This window comes from Leishmania martiniquensis, chromosome 35 (assembly GCF_017916325.1).
Source record: "Leishmania martiniquensis isolate LSCM1 chromosome 35, whole genome shotgun sequence".
In the NCBI taxonomy this organism is placed as follows: domain Eukaryota; phylum Euglenozoa; class Kinetoplastea; order Trypanosomatida; family Trypanosomatidae; genus Leishmania; species Leishmania martiniquensis.
Window position 1 is genome coordinate 1,243,895 of NC_090170.1, and position 18,727 is coordinate 1,262,621.

The 18,727-nt window shown below is 58.9% G+C and overlaps 6 protein-coding genes across 6 annotated transcripts; all 6 read right to left on the reverse strand.

Moving 5' to 3' along the window:
* Positions 1–380: 380 nt before the first annotated feature.
* On the reverse strand, positions 381–905 carry LSCM1_01071 (uncharacterized protein; the record flags this gene model as incomplete). The annotated part of the gene is made up of 1 exon (XM_067318697.1): positions 381–905. One exon carries the CDS (start codon positions 903–905, stop codon positions 381–383), a length of 525 nt encoding a protein of 174 aa, XP_067174802.1.
* Positions 906–3,046: 2,141 nt separating this feature from the next.
* Positions 3,047–4,174, reverse strand: LSCM1_01072 (uncharacterized protein; the record flags this gene model as incomplete). The annotated part of the gene is made up of 1 exon (XM_067318698.1): positions 3,047–4,174. The coding sequence occupies one exon, from the start codon at positions 4,172–4,174 to the stop codon at positions 3,047–3,049; it is 1,128 nt and encodes a 375-aa protein (XP_067174803.1).
* A 1,043-nt stretch (positions 4,175–5,217) lies between these two features.
* Positions 5,218–6,777, reverse strand: LSCM1_01073 (uncharacterized protein; the record flags this gene model as incomplete). Its single annotated transcript, XM_067318699.1, has 1 exon — positions 5,218–6,777. One exon carries the CDS (start codon positions 6,775–6,777, stop codon positions 5,218–5,220), a length of 1,560 nt encoding a protein of 519 aa, XP_067174804.1.
* A 760-nt stretch (positions 6,778–7,537) lies between these two features.
* Positions 7,538–8,344, reverse strand: LSCM1_01074 (uncharacterized protein; the record flags this gene model as incomplete). The annotated part of the gene is made up of 1 exon (XM_067318700.1): positions 7,538–8,344. The coding sequence occupies one exon, from the start codon at positions 8,342–8,344 to the stop codon at positions 7,538–7,540; it is 807 nt and encodes a 268-aa protein (XP_067174805.1).
* Positions 8,345–9,193: 849 nt separating this feature from the next.
* On the reverse strand, positions 9,194–9,745 carry LSCM1_01075 (uncharacterized protein; the record flags this gene model as incomplete). Its single annotated transcript, XM_067318701.1, has 1 exon — positions 9,194–9,745. One exon carries the CDS (start codon positions 9,743–9,745, stop codon positions 9,194–9,196), a length of 552 nt encoding a protein of 183 aa, XP_067174806.1.
* Positions 9,746–12,767: 3,022 nt separating this feature from the next.
* On the reverse strand, positions 12,768–18,086 carry LSCM1_01076 (uncharacterized protein; the record flags this gene model as incomplete). The annotated part of the gene is made up of 1 exon (XM_067318702.1): positions 12,768–18,086. One exon carries the CDS (start codon positions 18,084–18,086, stop codon positions 12,768–12,770), a length of 5,319 nt encoding a protein of 1,772 aa, XP_067174807.1.
* Between the last annotated feature and the right edge of the window lie 641 nt (positions 18,087–18,727).

The following is an 18,727-nucleotide window of genomic DNA, read 5'->3' on the forward strand; positions in this document are numbered from 1 at the left end:
GACGCGAAAATGAGGACAAGAAAAGGCCGTGCTCCGCGCTTCTCTCTTCACTGTGTGCTGTAGCACCGCACGCGTCGGCACCGACCATATTTTCGTCTTGGTGGCGGCGTCACGTTGTCTACCCCCCCCTCGCCCTCTCTTTGACCTTTTCTGTTGTAGTTTACATCCCTGTCGCGCAAGTGCACGAGAAAACGCATTTTTTTGCCGCACCGATTCAGAACGTGGCAACAGAAGAGGGAACAGCCGCTGGCGACGCGAGGCTGACGAACGGCATGGGATAGACTGAGGCGAAGATCAGAAGGGCCTTCCCGACAAGGGTGGACAAGGGGGTCGAGGTGAGAAAGAGGTCAGCAAGAATACCCCTTCCCGGCATCTTGCGCCTACCCTCCATGGCGCCATACCACAACATCCGCGCCTTCCATTTGGAAATGGCAGAAGCAAAGGCGTTTGTATGTAACGAAAGTGGCAAAATCGTGGCCATAGATGACGTGCCAGCAGCCCCCCAGCTTGGCGGTGATGTCGTTCTTGATGTCTTCTGCGATACGGCTCAGCGCGGTCCGCTCCACGTCCCGCTCCAGCTCGCGCCGCGAGCCTTCCTCCTTACGCCAGGTCGTGCGCGTGGGAATGAAAACGTGCGTGTTGTAAGCTCTGAGGGCACTATGCATGATCACCTGCAACTTCTTCGCTGGCAAGTCCACGTAGAGTGCCTCCATGCGCACCTGTGAGGCACGAATGTCCAGCTCCTCTTCCTCTTCCCCATCTCCATCATCAGGAAAGCCGTGAGTCGGATGCATGTCAGAGAGCATTGAGCTGTTACTCCGATCCCTTTCCACGTTAGTGCCTCTTTGGTTAGGCCGCAACGTTATGTCAAACGGTGCGTCCCCGCGGGTGCCAAGCTCGGCCATTCTCTCTGTTCTTCTCTGACTCAATGTATGGACCTGTGCCGTTCTGAGTATGCCGGCGTGAGGAGAGCTTCGTAAGCGCTTCCTCGACGTATACGAGCACGGGAATATTTACCGCGTGTCGCATGCTCCTTAGCAGCAGGAAGAGACCCAGTTAGGTGCGCGCACGTACGCACACGCACACACAAGCGAAGCAGACGTAGAACAGGGATAGTGCAGTAGAGAGCAAGAGGCGAAAGCTGGTCGAAGAGGTCATATAATGAGCTTCCGCGCGAGCCTTCTCGTCTGCGGCGTTTGCTGTATTGCGGTCATTCTGAGCCTTCGCCTCGACCTGTCTATGTCTGGCGAGCGAAAAGAGAAGGGAAACAAAGTGAACGCACCCTTTCACAATTTGATTCACAGGTCTTCCGTAGCTCACAAATCTGCGCCATTCACACATCAGTCCATCCGCATGACCTTCTGCAGTGGCAAGTCGTTCTCGCCATCGATACCTCCTCTTCGCACACCACCCCCTCTTTCATGCTCAGCGCAGCGTCACCGTGCAGAACATCGTCTCAAGAACGAATGTCACGTCTGCCGTTTCCATTGCTTCGGCGGACTTATTTGATGCTTACTTGGAAAGGTGCACGTTAGGGGGGGAGACGGGAGGAGAGGGGGGCGGGGGCACCCGAAAAAGTCAATAGAGATGGACGTCACAGCACGACCGCACCCACCGACAACGCACGCACACACACACGTGCACATATATATATATATATATGTACACGCATGTGTGCGTACGGATGTAGGTGTCTTTATGTCTCAAATAGTGCAAGAAAGGAGTGGTCAAGAAAATAAAAGTGGTTGACAAGTTTGTCGTTGCGCACACGCAGCACACTTGTGCCACATATCCGCTGGCTTTGTCAAGCTTTTCCCGCGAGCGCGCATCTTTCCCTTCTCCACGATAGAAAAAATGGAGAGCAACAAGCACGCGCAAAAACGTGGAAAACATATAAGAAGCGCAGCATGCACACGCTTCGCGTGGAGAAGCTCTCTCTCTCAGCACCGCCCGTTCTTGATGCCGTGCAGTGCTGAGACTTGGAGAGCGGAAAGGAATGAGGAGGAGAGGGGGCGGAGGGTCGAGAGCCTCCATTGAAATGAAGGCGAGGCGGAAAATGGAAATTGCCTAGAAGGACATAACGCGCAGAGAGAAGGCACAGAAGGAGAGCGTCCATTCCACACGCCCGTAGAATGTGGCAATGAAATAATAATAATAACAGGGGGCTTATTAGGAAGATGAAGCAATCGACCTCACTGTGTGCTACTCACACTGTCAGCTCACAGGATACCCGCCATAAGCACGCACACATTCACAACCACTTTTGAGTCCACCAAGACGTCGAAGGCATGCATCAAAGTAGACAAAGCTGCCACAATGCCGTTGTTGTTTCCGTCTTTCCCTGTGTCACTGGTGCCGTTCGAGCCCCGACAACCAAGAAATACATGCGTGGCACATGGTGTCGGCATGCGAAGGCGAGGCGCTAACACACACATAAAAAAAGGGAACCAAAGAAAGCAGCCACTGGCCCCCCTCATACAATTTCTCATCTCTTTTTTTCGGCAGCTGTCGTTCGCGGATGAAACCGCCGACACCTTGCAGCCTCACACCTTCGCAGTTCGACAAAACAAGGCGATGATATCGCGGGCGCGAATCGACGAGTGCAACGGTTTAGTGCGAGAGACACAGCTTCAGAAGGAAGGGGCGGGGGACAGAAGAAACTGCAAGCGAGCACACGCGTGATGCGAAAAACGCGCGATGAAATATTCGTCGAAAAAAAAAGCAGGCATGAAGGGAAATGATCAAGTGCGCATACTTTAATGGGTATGGAGAGGGGGACAAAAAAGGAAAAGAGGTACACAGTACACGAGGAAAGCAACAGAGAAGACAGCAAAAGAGGCGTTGGGTCTGAGGACTGCGCGCGTGCGTTTTCGAAACAGCAGAAAAAATCAGTCGTGTCTCCATGTTGAAGTGATCGCGTCGCGAAGTCGATACGATCGAGCACAAAAAGAGCCCAGTAAATGCGCCGCACACACACAGACACACACGAGAAGGAATGAAAAAAAAAGAGCAAAGGGCGGGGACGGACAAGAGCGTAACGTCGCGGCTACAGCGAGAGGTAGGCGTCCAAGTTTTTGAGGCCCTGGACGAATCCTACTGTCGGTTCACCAAAGTTGAACTTGCGCCACGTGGATCGGGCAAAGTCGATGAAGCGAAGTCTGGCTGTTGCCTCAGAAGCACCGGCATCATACAGGAGGAGCACGCTTGTGGACACAAATGCCATGTGCTGCAGCATGAAGGCCCCGTCGGGTGTGCTTTCGAAGAAGTCGAGCAGCGACTTGAGCTCAGCACGTACCGCAGTTATGCGCTGCTCCATATGCGCTCTTTCGACGCCTGTGACAGCGCTCATCGCCTCGGAGCGTACAAAGAGCTGCCCGTCTTCGTTCGTATCAGCAATGGGCTCGCCAATCGATAGGAATGCCTGGAGGCAGATACTCAGCTCCCGCATGTTGGACACGGCATACCCGATCACTTTGCCATAGCGCTCGCACTTCCACGCATCCGGCTCGCCCTCTGTGTCCATGGCGGCGTGGACGTACCGCCGCCAACCGCAGATCCGCAACGCCGTGTCCCGCATGAGGGAGTCATGCTCCTTCTTGAGCATCCGCTCAAGCTTGTCTTTCGGTGTCAGCGGCGAGTGTCGAATGAAGCCGACTTTGATATCTATGACGCACGGCTTCTGCATACCTGACGTCTCATCAATAAGACCGATGCCCCATGTGGCCGTGTCGTACTCGGCGTCGAATCCCCTCAGCTGCTCGGCGCCATCGAAGAGCTCGTTGAAGAGCAGTGCCAGGACCACGCTGCGGGCCGGTGAGCCGGCTTCTACAATGATCCACTCGCCTGCGTGCTCCATGTACGGCCTCAGTTCTGCCGACTTGCTGATGTACTTCTCCGGGAAGCGAATGGAAAAAAGGGCCGGTGTAAACGCAGCCAGCTTACCTGCAGCGTGGATAAACTTACCGCGCGCTCCGTCGGCATCAGGCTGGGCAGCGGTCGGCTTCTGCGCAACTGTGTCCTCCTTGGCGAGCTCCATTGCTAAGTAGTACACTATCTCCCACGCCGTCGTCGTCTTGCGGAGAGTGCTGCGGCCATCGCGGGCCTTTTCGCCATAGAAGATGGACAGCTTGTGACCGCCAACAGCCTCGAACTGAACAGGAGATCCCTCCTCCATGGAAGTATACCCTAAGGACGGTGGGCGTAGTACCCGTATGGGTGTGCGTGGGTGGGTACGTCTTGGAGAAGGGGTGGTGAGCGCATGCGGTGGAGCACGAAAGGCAAGCGAGAAATAAACCAGTAAACAAACAAAAAAAGAGAGAGAATGAATCAGCGTACGTGTAACGAGCAAAAGAGTCGGCGAAGAAGGAGAGTGCGGAGGCCCTCCGCCATCGCCGCATCGGTAAGCATCTGCTCACTCGCGCCTTTGTCGTGAGCGACTGATGCTGTTGCCCACCACGCCGAGCACTGCTCTCACCCACCCAGTACGACCGCCTCCTCGCCTCCTTTTGCCCTTCTTCCACCCCCCGCCACCGCAGACGCACTCCACCACAGGGAGGAATGCGTAAGAAGGCAGCATCAGCGAAAGGAGGGGGGCGAGTTGCCGAAGCGCATCGACGCCCGGGCAGAGAAAGACGAGTCAGCTGCCAAGGGGCGACAGAACGGCTTCCATCGTGCCAGTCGCCTAGTCGAAGCGTCGTCCGGACGCCATACTGCGCCTGGCACGCCCAGATATGGCATGAAGAGTTCAAGCGAAGCCTTCAACGTGTGCGTTGTCGCGGGAGACAGAAGGGGGTTGGAAGCCTTAAGCGAAGGCACAAGCAAACGCAGGTGAGCTTCACGCTGAGCAGCCCCCGCCTTGACCCACCCCTCTCTCCCAATCTACTCGGTCGATCTTCAGTGGCGTCGCTGTTTCATTTTTTCGCCCGTTCCCCTTTTCTCTCACACAGGCTCGAATCGCTGACTCCTCGAGCGGCCGGCACCTTCTTGCCGTGAAAGACTACCTCGTGTCCCTGGCACGAGCGCAACCCAACTGAAAGAACCGCCGTCGCCAACAAGAGTAGGGAAGCTGCCGCGTCACAGACTATAAAGGTACCCTTCCGAGTCACAGCCAGGGCGCCATTGTTGCCGTTGAAGTTCGCAACGGCTCCACTTCCCTCGGATGCGGCGCCCCCTCCACCCATGTCGCCGCCGCGGGTTCAATGATTGCCGTTGCAGGCACTAATACAATGGTCGCGGCTCCTCTGCCTGGTAAGTATGCATGCGTGCCATGAAATCACCAGAGCTTTTGGGCAGTAACCGGCGGTACCACACGCGGTGGTGTGACCCGCGCCTCCGCTCCGCCCCTTCCGAGCGCGGCAGCGTCAGTAAGGGATCCTCTACCTGATTCGTGGAGCCTATCAGCTCTGTCATTACCTCGCCCGTAGATGCCTCCGCAAGTCGACTCGTGCCAGGAAAGAGCGGGGCGCTATTGAGCCATCGGCGCTCGAGTGGAACCTTTTCAGAGGCAAAGGAGGGTGTTACAGCAGAGTCGGCCTCGTCATGGCCGTCCGTGTCAGCGGCAGACAGGAAGCCCGGCTCATCCTCCATCTCGTCCTCGTCACCTCCAAGCAGCTGCACGGTCTGCTGTCGTTGTACCTTTTGCGGCGGTGCGTTCACGCCGGCGACGGAGGCGCAACGGCGCTTCCGTCTGTTGCCATGACTCGAGACCTCTCCCTCACTCTCTCCCGCCGTTGCCGCCTCCTCGTTTGCGTCCAGCTCAACCACCGCCACGACAAATTCATCTCGCAGCGTCGAAACAGAAATACTCCGGGTGATCCGGCGCCACGGCACCGGTGCCGGTGCCATGCAGAACACCTGCGTCACAGGAGCCTCTGCTTTACGGTACCGCTGCATGGACTCGGGTGTCTTTCCTTCCAGCTTCAACACGGACACTACGAACGGCTCCGGGGTCACGTGGCGCGACACGCCAAACAGCACGGCAAAGACCGGATCGTGGCGGTCGGCGAGGACCACCACGCGACGGCGCGGGACGGCCTCCACTGACGAGACGCGGTAACGCATGCCTCGAAGGTCTGCCCTCGAGAGTCGCCGAAACACCAGCCCGCGGGCAGCACAGAACTCTGCCACGGTATCTAGTAAGAGAGAGTCCTGAAGTGCTATGGACAGAGGCCCCGCCGTGCCACCGCTGGCACCAAATGTCGACTGTGAGGGTGCCGACCCCACGCGCGCGTCATCCTGCTGCTGCACTTGAGACAGAACGGACTCCGCTGCCATGCCACGCTTACGAGAGCCTGCGCCGCCACGGCTAGACTGGGGGCTCGACGACCCGCCTCCCAAGCGGTCCCCTAACGCCCGCTGCGACGACTGCGTCAGCGTGTTGAAATGCTGCGTCACGCGATCCACCACTTCCGCCGCCTCTTCTGCGAGCACCGGACGCTGACCCAGGTGTTCCATAATGAGGTTCACCACCAGTAGCGGTGTTGCGTGTGGCTCCGGGACGACGCGGCGGAAAACCACAGGGCGCTCAATGTGCCGCGTCGCACGCTCGCGCATTCGATCGGCGAGGCTGCCCTGCTTCGCGCGTGAAGGTTGCACGCGAGGAAACGAGCTTCGAGGCGACGAGGCGTCACCGTGCACGTTGCGCCAGTGCTGCTGCGCCATTTGCGCGGAAGCTCGCCTACTTGCGAGTATGCACTGCTTCAACTCCTCCGCATTGCGCCACGGTGGCCAAGGCGTGGGAAGGTCATGCCAGTACACCTGCGTCTCCTTCGTCGGCATCCAAGGGCACGATCGAGCAATTGTGTTGATTTTTCCTGCGGTATTTCGTGGTGTGTTAGCAGACGTTCACGTTGCCTCTCGGGTGGGGTGCGTCAACGCCATGCAGACATGCACAGCGACACCGGAAGAGCGCATGCACGAACGATAAAAAAGCGCGAAAGGAGGCCGGGGTCAGTCACAAGAAGTCTGATACGCACTGAAGGAAGGGGAAGGAGGCAGAGGGGGATAGAGGAAAGAGAGATTCAGCACCGCCACCAGCACCAGGGCACCCAATTCAGTCTGCCGCGCATGTATCACCTCGGCTGGGCCCGAGGTCGCGGAAGGCAGCAGGCGCGCAGCCACTTGTCGCCCCCCTTGGAACACTTTCCTTGAGACATCGTAGCAAGCGAAGACCTCGCTACAGCGATGCACAGTTGCTCTCGCCTCTGCCGAGCGCCCGCCACAAGAGAAACGTCACAACATTGAGTTCGCGTTTTCGGTATCGTATGCCTCACCTCAAGCGCCGCAAGAAGGAGTAAAGAGTCCCTCTGTGCGTGTGTGCGTCTATTTCGCTTGCCGCGATTCTGCGTCTACATAAGCGCCACCCTCTCTTGAAACCCAGGCGTGGATTCGCCGCGAAACGCCGCACGGGAGCAGCACTGGAGAGGAGGCGGCCAAAGAGGTTCGTGGTCGCACAGCGTTACCGAAAACGTTCGTTGCCCCTCTACCCCCGCCCCGCTCGCGCCCTTTGCACGCTCGATTGCCTGCGCTTTCCTCTCGCTCAGCACTCTTGTAAAAAGGGCCGCACATCATCGAAGCACACATTGCCATCGTGATCGCTGTCCAGCATCCAGAAGATGTGCTGCACCAGTGGTACCTGCCGCGAAACGGGCGACTTTGGCTGAGCTGCCGCTGCGGAGTCGCATGTGCGCATGAAAGGCGGTCCCTCGAGTACCTCTTGCACGTCTGAAAAGGGGCTCTGGAGGCCGATGCCGTGAAGATCGGCTGCAGTGATGAAGCCCTTGGAGCCTGCGACACTCTGAAACTGTCGCCACCATTGCAGCTGCGCCGCCTTCTTGCCCTCGACAAAGGATGCAGTCGCGGCAGCATCGGCAGCGGTATTCCCTTGCAGCTGTTCCGTGACAAACCCCTCCCCTTCCTCGTCGGCGCACAGGGTCACAAACCGCAGATAGGCGCGACGCGTCACATAGCACCTGCGGCCTGTACGGGTCGACCCACCCAAGCCAGAAGAAGCGAGAGCAGAGCCCCACGCCAGCGGTGCGGCGATGGCTCCACGCGCGTCACGAGGCATCTGACGCGGCGATGCGGAGGGGGTGCATCGCGCTGATGACACTGACGCCGGCGCTGCTGCAAAGCAGTTAGCTATCAGCGACGGATTGGGATAGCGTCCAAACAAGACGTAGAAGGCACACTCCAGCCCCACTCGGCTCAGGCCTACTTCTGCAGCACTGGCTGCCTCGTGCGAGGATGAAGTACTACTCACATGCCCAGCCGCTGAAATAGGTTCAGCGAAAAGGTCGAACACTTCACAAGCGCACCTTGTCAGCTCTCCCCATGAGCGAAACATCTCCTCCGTGTGGACTTCGTTACTCCGCCACTGGTGCTCTCGTCACGGAAGCGCAGAAGCCCCCCAGCCCTCTCTGGAGCTGGCACCACCGCCAGCGCACGTGCACGCACACGGGTAGCGGAAACAAGCATGAAAAGGAATCTGCCCGTCTTTTTTTTTCGCAATGCGATTGAGCATATAAACGGCGTACAAGTGTTCTACACTGTGCTCGTGGTGCTTGTGGCAGGGCTGCGTCTCGGTGTGAGAGCGAATATAGGCCATCGCAGAGAGACAGAGAAAAAGGCGCGTGCAAGAGAAGGGGAGACCGCGAGATGGATGGTGTGTAGGGGGGGGTGATGGAGAGAGAATCGCGCATCGGGCAAGTGACCGCCAAGAGGTACTGCCGCCTCTACAGGACAGTAGGCGTTGCCTCCCGTGCAGCTTCCCATCCCTGCTGCCGGCACCGATTCGTGCAGTGTATCCCCTCTCGAACAAGTGTCGTGTAGCTCAACTTCCACCGCTTAGGGCACCTTCGGCGCTCGTTTTTCCCCTCACGTTACCCTATACACTCCCGCCACGCACGACAACAGCGGAGGCCGAGAAAAGCGCCGCACTCAGTACGAGATGCGTGTTAGGTATGTGCAAGTCATACACAGCCCACAGTATGGCGCAGGGAGGCGTGGCCATCATCGAGCCGTAACACCACTCACAAGACGACGGGAAGACCTGGAGGGAAGAAAGAGAGCGGATGAAAGAAGGGAACGCCGCGAAGACGAAGCACTGAAATCAGTCCTGCGCTGCATGCGAGAGAGCGCTCATTGCCTCAAGCGCGTTATATCGCTGCAGGGGCTGTCTCGCGCCTTTCCCGCCCTACGATTCGAGGAAGCCGAAGGAGGGTAGCTGGACTGGATCGCTCAGCTGCGCCGGCACGCGCGCAGGGCTCACTATGCTATGGTGCTTATACGACGCCCACTGCGGCATCTTTAAACGCTCTTCAGCAAACACTACATCAGCGTCGATGGTCTTGATGAGCTCTTCGAGTGTCGTAAAGGCTGACTGCGAGCGGATCGGCTCGAGTGTTATGATGCGCACCACACGGTCGTAGAAGTCCCCGTCAAACTTGTGCAGGAAGTGCACCTCTGCACTGACGTCCACGTTCTTGAATTGCGGGTTGTTGCCAATGGACATCACAAACGGGAAAGGCCCGAGAGACTCAGGGGACGCATCCCCCGGCCGCCGCTCTCCAGTTTTAGACTCCGCCGCTTCTATACAGCCCCATCCCCACAGCACGAGGTTGTTGTACGGCTTCAGGAACTCAATCGCCGCTTCGCTGAGCTCCATGTTAGCCGTAGGGTACCCCAGCTGCGTGCCGCCACGGCCAAAGCCATGAATCACCCTTCCGCGCAGAAACCACGGCCGCATTACTCGACACCCGAAAGGCGCGACCGCAAAGAAATGAGGCGCAACTTTAAGAGAAGGGGGACGGGATGAGAATACGTGAGTCTCACGGATTGAGAGAGCGATAAAAAAAAAACGATGTCTTAGACAGAGGGAAGTTGAGCAGCATACACGTGTAGGCTCCTCTTGAAGGAGAGACAAGACGCGAGCGAAGGGGCACGTCAGAGCTCACGGAGAGGATGAGCTGAGCGAAGGACACCAAAGAAAGGTGAAGAGCGGCAATGAGCGTGGATGGTGAGGAAGAATGTCGCCTCACATACACCTCAGCGGAAACGGAGGAGACGGACAGACACGTCAATCCGGCGTGTGCATATGCGAGAGGAGAAGGGGCGAGAGGCGGAAGAGGAGGTGTCGCGGCACAGAGGGCAAGACCATCCACCAGATGTACCTCAAGGCGGAGATGACGCTGAACGTGGGTATCCGTGGAGAGCCACCAGACGTCGGGCCCAATCTCAGCATATGCGTGCGTTTTGGAAGAGGTAAGCGCACGAACGGACAGGGCGGAGGGGCGGGGGCGCACACACACACACACGCACACACAGACATGCATGCAGAGAGGGAGAGAGAGAGACAGCGAGCGAGCACAGAGCGCGGTTGGCATCTTCGAGGGCCGGCAAAAGGAGAGCGCCTTATTAACGATGGAAGCCCATTTTTACCCGCAGCTCATGCGCTCTCTCCCTACGCGGGGAGCGAAGAGTTGGGCCCCCTCGGCCATCTCCCCATACGACAGTCCCCTCGGTGTCACACCAAATGCGCCACCAAAACTGAGAGAATAGAGCTGAGAGCAGTGACGCCAGCCTAGCGTCTCATGCTGAGTGAAGTAACCGGACCATGGCAAGCTGACTCCGCCGGCACGGCAGGATACCAATCGCTCATCTGTTGCTTTTCACTCGAGAGGCTTCTCGGCGAGAAATGCGCACATACTGCGCTCTTGACGTGGAAGACGCAGCAGCGACGGAGATGCGGAGCTCAAGAAGGACCACACGGCTGAATGGAGGGATAGAGGGCCAAAACGCTCGGGGGTGCATTCAAATGAGTGAAGTGCGTGGTGGACGAAAGAGATGTGATGGCAAAGCGTGTCGAGAGCCTTGTGCGAGGGAATCTGGTGATCATGGAGAAAATGGTGCCAGCTTCTATCCCTCATCACAGGTGTGTTGCGGGAGCTAGTGTTTCTTCCGCAAGCGGGGGGGCAGAGGTGTAGTGGCGCTCAACGTTGTTAGGAAGTGCACCAAGAGGAAAGAAGGCGGTGGGGGTTGTCTAAGAAAGTAAAACCGCGGAAAGCCTTCAAGGCAGCGAAGGCACAGCCCTATCCGCCCCTCCTCTCCCCCACCATCCATCACTGCCGAGAAGAGGTAAACATGCAAACAGAGGAATGGCGCAGGAGGAAGCAGATGTACCGCCGTATGGGGAATGGGGGATGGAGAGGGTCGGCTGTCCATGAAGGGCAACCCACACAGAAGCGCGCGCAGAGGCGTCGAGGCATATGCGCTGCACCGCGTGTATTCGCCTACAGTAGTCTTTGAGCATGGGCGTCGCGCACAGAAACACCCTGATGAATGCGCAGCGACAGTGATCTTTACTTTCTGAAGGGAGAGGCGCTGTGGAGATCGCTTTTCGTGCGGGATTCCCTGCAATCTCGTGGATTTCGTGTGCACTTGTCGCTTTCTTTGTTCACTTTCGCTACCGTCACTACCGCTGCTTTTTGTGTCGCTTTTCCCCTTCAGGTACACTGTCTTCGCCGCGCGGCAGTAGTTGGAGCATGCGTCGTAGAGCGACCGTCGCGGAAACAGAGACACAGAAATAAACGAGGGAATGCGGTGCAGCGAGTCAGCAAACTGAAAAGGACGCCGTACCCAATCCAAGACTAGGAAGGATTCTTAAGAAAGAGGGAGGTATAAAAAGAGGACGACGTACGCGAGCCCATACGCGCACACACGCATGTAACACTCCCATAAGCACAAGAACAGGCACATCTATATACACTCATGAGCACATTCGTCCCACAAAGCCACATTTGGACAGTTCCATTTCTTGTATGTGAACTGCCCTCGAAGAGGGTGAAGAGAAGGAAAAGGGGGTGGAAGGCGTTAGAGTGGGGGTGCGAGTGGAGGGGATCAACAGTGGAAGGATGCGAAAGAAGAGAGCATTATATACACACACAAAGAAATCGCACACATGCATGCGTGCACACGTACGCACCGCCGCCTCACACGTACACGAGCAAGCACAAGTGAGGCAAGGAAAAAAAAGCAGGCAACGAATGCACACAGCGCAAAAATTGTCACAGGCGCTGGTGCACACCAAGATGCAAACGTGCCCGCACAGCAATAGGAAACCACCGAAGAGAGGAAAGGAGAGGTGGGGGAGGGCGCACCGGTAGCCAACGAGAGATCATCAAATAAAAAAGAGGTGTGCATACAGATGTACGGATAACGGCAGGCAGTCATGCATGCGCTGAAGATAAACGCACACAAATCGAAAAGAAAAAAAACAGCGCGTGACAAATAGAGCCAAACAGGGAAAAAGTACCTGTGTCGGGGGAGAAGGATAGCAGTTGTCCAGCCAGCCAACCTCGGCTGCGGTGAATGGGTGAGGCGGGGAGGAGAAGAGGCAACGCGCTGAAGGCTTCTGTAGCGGAGAAACGGGAAAACAGAGACACATAGAGCGAGGCCACATAACAGCAGCACAAAACGGTGCAAGTCCCCGTAGTCGGCATCAACGCTCACGCCGGGGATTGGCGCCTCACGGTAATGGGAAGAAAAAAGGTGAGGCGGGCCCCGTCGGCCGAGTTACAATGGGAAGGGAGTCGCAGAGACGGCAGGCGTGGCTGGAGAGAGGAAGCCCGCGTGTTGCGTGCAGATGCAGGGCCATCTACACGCAACGGCTTAGCCGCTTACAGACGCGCACGGCGATCGAGGAGAGATGAGGATATGGAAGCGGATCCGACACGCGCCACAGCACGCCTCTACACGAAGGGGTATGCCACTCAGCGCTCTACAAAGCTGTGTTTCAGCAGCGTTGTGGCGGAGGGGCGCTCGGTGAGGCTGAGAGTCAAGCACTTCTCAATGAAGCAGCGCGCTTCGCCAGTCATCTCGCACGTTTCTGCGAGCACTGGAGTCAGACGGCCGCTCCCGACATTTTCGATGAACGTCTCAGGGTCGGTGAAGGTCTCTGGCGGGTACGGGTAGGTTCCTGTGAGGCACAGGTGCACAATGATGCCCAAGCTCCAGATGTCGTTCAGCGGGTGCGCGAGTCCTTGGCACGCCTGCGGCGACATGAAGAGGGGCGTCCCGACGACCGACATAGTCACGCCGGCGGCACTTACCGTGCTGCGGCTCGAGCGGCGCTCCGCGATTTCGAGGTTAGAGCTGCCTGGCACTGTCACCGAGAGCCCGCCACTGCCAGTGAAGAGGAGCGGGCTCATGACAGAGCGACCAAAGTCGATGAGCTTCACGCGACTTCGATCCGTTGTGTTGGTGATGATGACATTGTTGGGGGACAGGTCGCGGTGAATGATGCCGCAGTCCCGGTGCAGGTAAGCCAGAGCGTTCAGCAGCTCACGCGCGTAAAAGCGGACGACACCGGGAAGCAGCACCTTAAACTTTTGCAGCACAGTCGAGAGCGTTTCACAAGCGTACTCCATCGCCATATACTCGGCTTCGCTATGCTTCCAGGCACTGACAATGTTGACAATGTTGCGGTGATGTAGCTCCCGTAAGAGGTCCAATTCGTTCCGGAGCAGCGCCACCTGCTTTTCCGCGCGACGGTCCGCACGCTTCACAGCGACCAGATAGCCGTTCGGGTGGAAGCCCTGGAAAATCATCACCGCGTCGGTCGAGCTGTTGTCAATACGCTTTGTGCAGGAGCAGACCACCGACGATGGTTGCGCTGTCGCGCGCTGGCTGAGCCTTGAGCGCGAGCGCTGCACAACCGACATCAGCGACAGCTCTTGATTAAGGTCCACCTCACTGGCAAAATCCGCTTCACTCCGCGCCTCTGCCCTGTCCACACTGAAGGGCATCGTATTATTCGCAAACAAAGGAAGAACCGAGGAGGCGGCGGCGGTGCTAGCAGAGGTCCGCCGTCGTGGAGAGCCCGAACGCGCCGACACGGAGTCATGGCTGACCTCGGAGGGAAAGCGGGCGATCGTGGTGTCAGTCGACTGGGAGCTGGCTCGATGCGCCAGCTGCCGCAAGGACCCCTCGTCGCTAGCTGGGGCCTCCACCGTCAGTTGCGAGCTGGTGCGGCCGCGTGCTCGATCGCTTTTGCTCCCAACACTGTCGCGCCGCCCTCGCGAAGAACGGACCGCAGCGCGCCCTTTTCTGGAGCCAAAGACAGTCGCCAGGGCCGTCGCGTCCTCCTCGTTCTTTGCGACCGGTAGGAGAATTGAGGTGTGGCGTGGCCGCCGCACATCCGACTGGGATGGCCGCAAAACTCCCGAGTTCAGCGGCGTCAGCGTGGGCATTTCGGGCACACCAGATTCTGCAAGGCTCCAGCTGTTCGAGAAGAGGCGCGGCCTCGTCGCGGTCATGGTGACGGTGCTCTGGTCCGGCTCCGTCGAAAGTGTGAGTGCCGCCCACATTCGGTCTCCACTCGCCATGTCTGGCAGCGCAGTGGGCGCGGCCAGCGTCTCGGAAACCGAGCGCGTCGCATGCGAGAAAAAGGAGCTGCCGATGACGTTCTCACGCGGCGAAGGAGGCGGAGAGCCGCCCTCCAGCACATTGCCTCCGCGTGGCACGGACTCCGCCCTACGAAAAAAGGGCGCATCGCTCTTCTGAGGTGAGCTGAGGGGTCCTTTGTCACCGTCTACCGCCGCTGGCACCTCGCATGACTGATGCGGCAACTTCTCGATAACCCTTGGTCCTACATGTCCCAGTCGCTGCGGAGTCGGCGATAGATAGGGGGCGCGAGTGGAGGATGAGCGGCGCACCAATCCTCGAAGAAACGATGCCAGCTCGCTCGTGGTGCCGCGAGATTGTAAGGCAGAGGACGGCAGCACCACGTCTCTGCTCTCGCTATCCCACACTCGCAGGTTGCTACCGCGGCCCGCACTCGCCGCGAGAAGAGATGGTGCACAGAGCCGACCAGGGCTTGACACACGCGGCGCCATGGCCACCAGCGCCTCCTCCTCTTCCCACACTGGCGGGGGGCGAGAGTAAGACGTCAGGAGACCTTCCACAGCCCACTCGGCGACTCCCTCAATCGCGGGAATTGGAGGCGGCGAATTCCCTGGCGCAGGATGCCCCTCTAAGGCGTGAGTCCGGCGTGGACGCGCCGCACGCTCCAGCAAACGCGCCACGTATTGCAGGTGTGCTGCAGCCCTCGGTAGACCACCGCGTTTCTCTCGCCACGTCCCCAGTGCGTCCACTCCTGCCTTGTAATCGCCGTTTCGCATCGCCGCTATCGCACTCGTCATCTGCAGCCGCTGCTCCCGGTCAACATCTCTCTCGTGAAGCTGGTACACCAAATGCGCCTGCTGGCGCAAATCCATTACATAGTCTACAGGGAGCGTTCTCGACTTGCAGGAAGCGTCCGCGAGAAACCCAGCGTGGCACAACGCGCCGTAGTCGAACAGTGCAGCGAGATCGGCTAGCAGACGGGCAAAGTCGTACTCCACCGTCCCAAAGCTGAGGTACAGCCGTCCTTGCATACCGCGCGTGGGGCACATATAAGCGTCAAAGCGATGCACGGCTATACCCCACTGCACCGGGGTGCCATGGCACATTGGTCGCCACTCCGCAAGAGCCTTGTGTGCGGCGACGGCAAGCGCCACGGCTGCCGGACTTGCTACGAGTGAAGGTAGTGGGGAGACGGTGTTGAAGGAAAAGACCACTTCGGACACACCGACCTCCGTGATGGCGGCGTACGACGTCCGCGGCACAGCGCGCAGGCGCTGATGAAACTCGTTCGAGAGGTGCTGCAACTCCTCCACCTGCAACCGCGTCAGAGGGCTTTGCTGCACGAGTAACTCAGCGGGAGTCAATAGGCGGCACACCACCACCGTCACCGCCTCTTGCCGCTTGCTTACGTCCACAGGGTGCTGCGGTCGGCGGGAGAACACCGCCTCGTTCACTCGATAGCGCGAGCCACGTTGCGTGGAGTGCAGCGACCACGGCTCGCTCTCGGCCGGCAGCGCTGGTGCTGGCACACAGAAAGGGAGCGCGCGGCTGTTGTTGCTGTTGCTAAAAAGGCCTTCGGTCAGCACCGCCGCCGTTTCGAGGTGAGCGCCGCAGCCGTTGGTGCCATCGTTCGGCAAGACGAGGCTGCGCCTCTCCGACGCAAGGAAGGAGCGCCATTCCGCCTGGCTCACTTCTAGGGGGCACGTGAGATGACCGATCAGCCGGCTCACCTCTTCATGCCACCGGGCGACGAAGGGAGGAAACCCGTGCACAGAGGCGTTGCCGCTGGCGGACTGCTGTGCCGCTGTGGCTGCTGCGTCGATGGGCATCACACTGTCGCATCGGCCCTCTGCTTCCTCTGCTGCGAGGTGGTGGACATCCAGCGGCGATGGCCCGTCAGCAAGGCGGGCACAAAGCGCAAAGGCACGCAGGTGATAGCGGATGGAGAGACGATAAACCACGAGGTAGAGGGCCGCGCCGCTTCCGCCACCCATAACCACAAACGCAAGCAGGGTGCCAAGCAGCAGCGTCAAGCCCGCCTTGGACATCGTCCCTGACTGGGGTTCCAGGGCCGGTGCCGAGTAGCTATTCTTCTGCAGCGCGACAGCCCAATAGTGTAAAAAAAACAACAACACAGTCGCGCACAACGGCACGGTGCAGAGAGCTATGCCGACACACAGAAGGGCTCCACGGATGCTGCACGAGCCACGTGGCGGCTTCAGGCCAGCTACGTACTCCAGTAGAGTGGGATCGCCATTGCGAAGGGGCGAAGAGCACACTGGCGTCGGCCGCAGCGGTCGCGGTTTAGGAGCGGGCAAATACACCTGTGATAGTGAAGGGTGAAACGGCGACACGGTCACTGGAGTGCGTGGCTCTTGAACAGAAGCTGGCTCAGCTTGCGGCGACTCGGAGGAGGTAGATTCTTGGTAGCGGAAGCTCATCTCCGAAGAGATGCTATTCGCGTTCACCTCGTACGTGTCCCCTTCCAGTTGCTGTATAGGCGGCGGCGAGACTAGTGCCAGTGCCGGTGCCGATGGTTCCGGCACCAGAGGTACAAGCACGGCAACCGGAGGGGTGCGCGAAGCGCTTTGCCCACTACTTGCGAAGCCTCGAAGTAAAGGCGAGCGGGCGCCTGGGTAACGGGCGCAAGGGTCGGCGGCGGCTGCCGTTGGGTCAGCATCGAACAACTGAAAGGGTACCACTCCGTACCCGCCGAGACGCCCATCCGAGAGCTGCCGCTGTTGCGTGAAAGGGTTGCCTAATAGGGGGTGCTTGGTAAGCGACCGCGGTTCCTCCAACAACGACGGTGACGCCATTGGCGCAGAAAGCGTCGGCCGAGTCGAGTTAGGAATGGCGCTCGTAGGCGGGCTATGTGCCGTCGGCCCAGGGAGAGTGAAGGCGCTGGTTCGCATCGGCGGCGGCGGCGGCCGACGCGACGAACAACGCGTCGCGGACCCATTAAAATGGCACTCTGGAGTGAGATGTGTGTACTCTGAAGTGGAGCCCATCTCACTCGAAAGGGACAACAGTGACGCCTGCGTGTCGCTTGTGTCAAGGCCTTGTAGAGACTCGTTCGGTGCGCGTGTGGTCACTTGGCTTGCTTGAGTTGTAGCCCGCGAAGTGACGCTCTGGAGTGCGCTCAGCATGCCAGCACCACCGTCCGATGCGACAGTACATGACTGAAGTCGAGGGGCACGCCCTGGAACGTAGCAACGACGGCTCGCGGTGCTCCGCATCGACGACAGCCGAGTATCCTGAGAGCCGACAGACGTGCAGATGCCATCGGTGGGGGTAGACCGGGTCGAGGGCAGGAAGGTGCTCGGCAACGCCTGTGTACAAAGCGGCTCTGATGGAGCTGGCCGCCTCCCCGAGGGTACCAGGCACGGGGTGCTGCTGTGCTCCGCGCCGTTTCTGAACGAGGCGCTTGTGGAGGGCGACGAACACAAATGCTCATGCGAATCAAGGTGTTCGCTATCAGAAGAAGACAATGTGTCGAGAGGTCGCATACTGCGGCAAGCACCGCGCCACCCTACGAGCGGCATAGCGACAACCACAGGCGCCACCGGAACGGCCTCCAGCAACGCATTCGGCGGTGGCGGGGCAAGAGAGCCGACAACGGAGCCGCTGTATTCGCGAGGAATAGCAGCAGCCTCGGTAGGGCCCATAGCCAGAGGGGGCATGGCCATGGTGATTTCGGCGCCGCCTTTGCATGGCTGCTGTGCGTATCTTGGCGGGACGTCGGGCATGATGTTTTTCACGCCATCACCATTCGGAAGCTGACAGGGCGCACGTGCCCCACTCACCATGTCACCTTCCCGACGCATCGCATCCCTGTCTTTCTGATTTTTCTCACCCGCAACGACGCGCCTCGACGGATAGAGCAGAAAGTCAGAGGTTACAGCACCGCAGTCGAGATGCTCCATCACCACCACCACCCAGGTGCACAAAGACAGAGGCGCGCTGCGTTCGCCTGTCCGAGTGAGAGCAATGTAGCGCTCACGTTTTTTTGCTGGAGAAGAGCCGTGCCCCTTGAGCACCATATGCTGGAAAAAAACGCTCCCCCGACGCTTACGACCGCCTTTCCAGGGTCCGGTGCGAAACCAGAGCCTCCTGTGGCGGGATCAGTCGGACTTTCCGTGCACCGTCGCACACACCGCAACGCACCGCACTGCCAGAGGAATGTGTGTTTTGTGCCCTTACCGCGTAAAAGCCGAAGAGCAACGCTGTAATGGTCACCTGTGATGTTGATGAGTGCGTTGTGCGCGCGTGCGAGAGAGAGAATAGAAAGCACACCGCAAAAGCACCGCACGACAGCGGAAACGCTCAG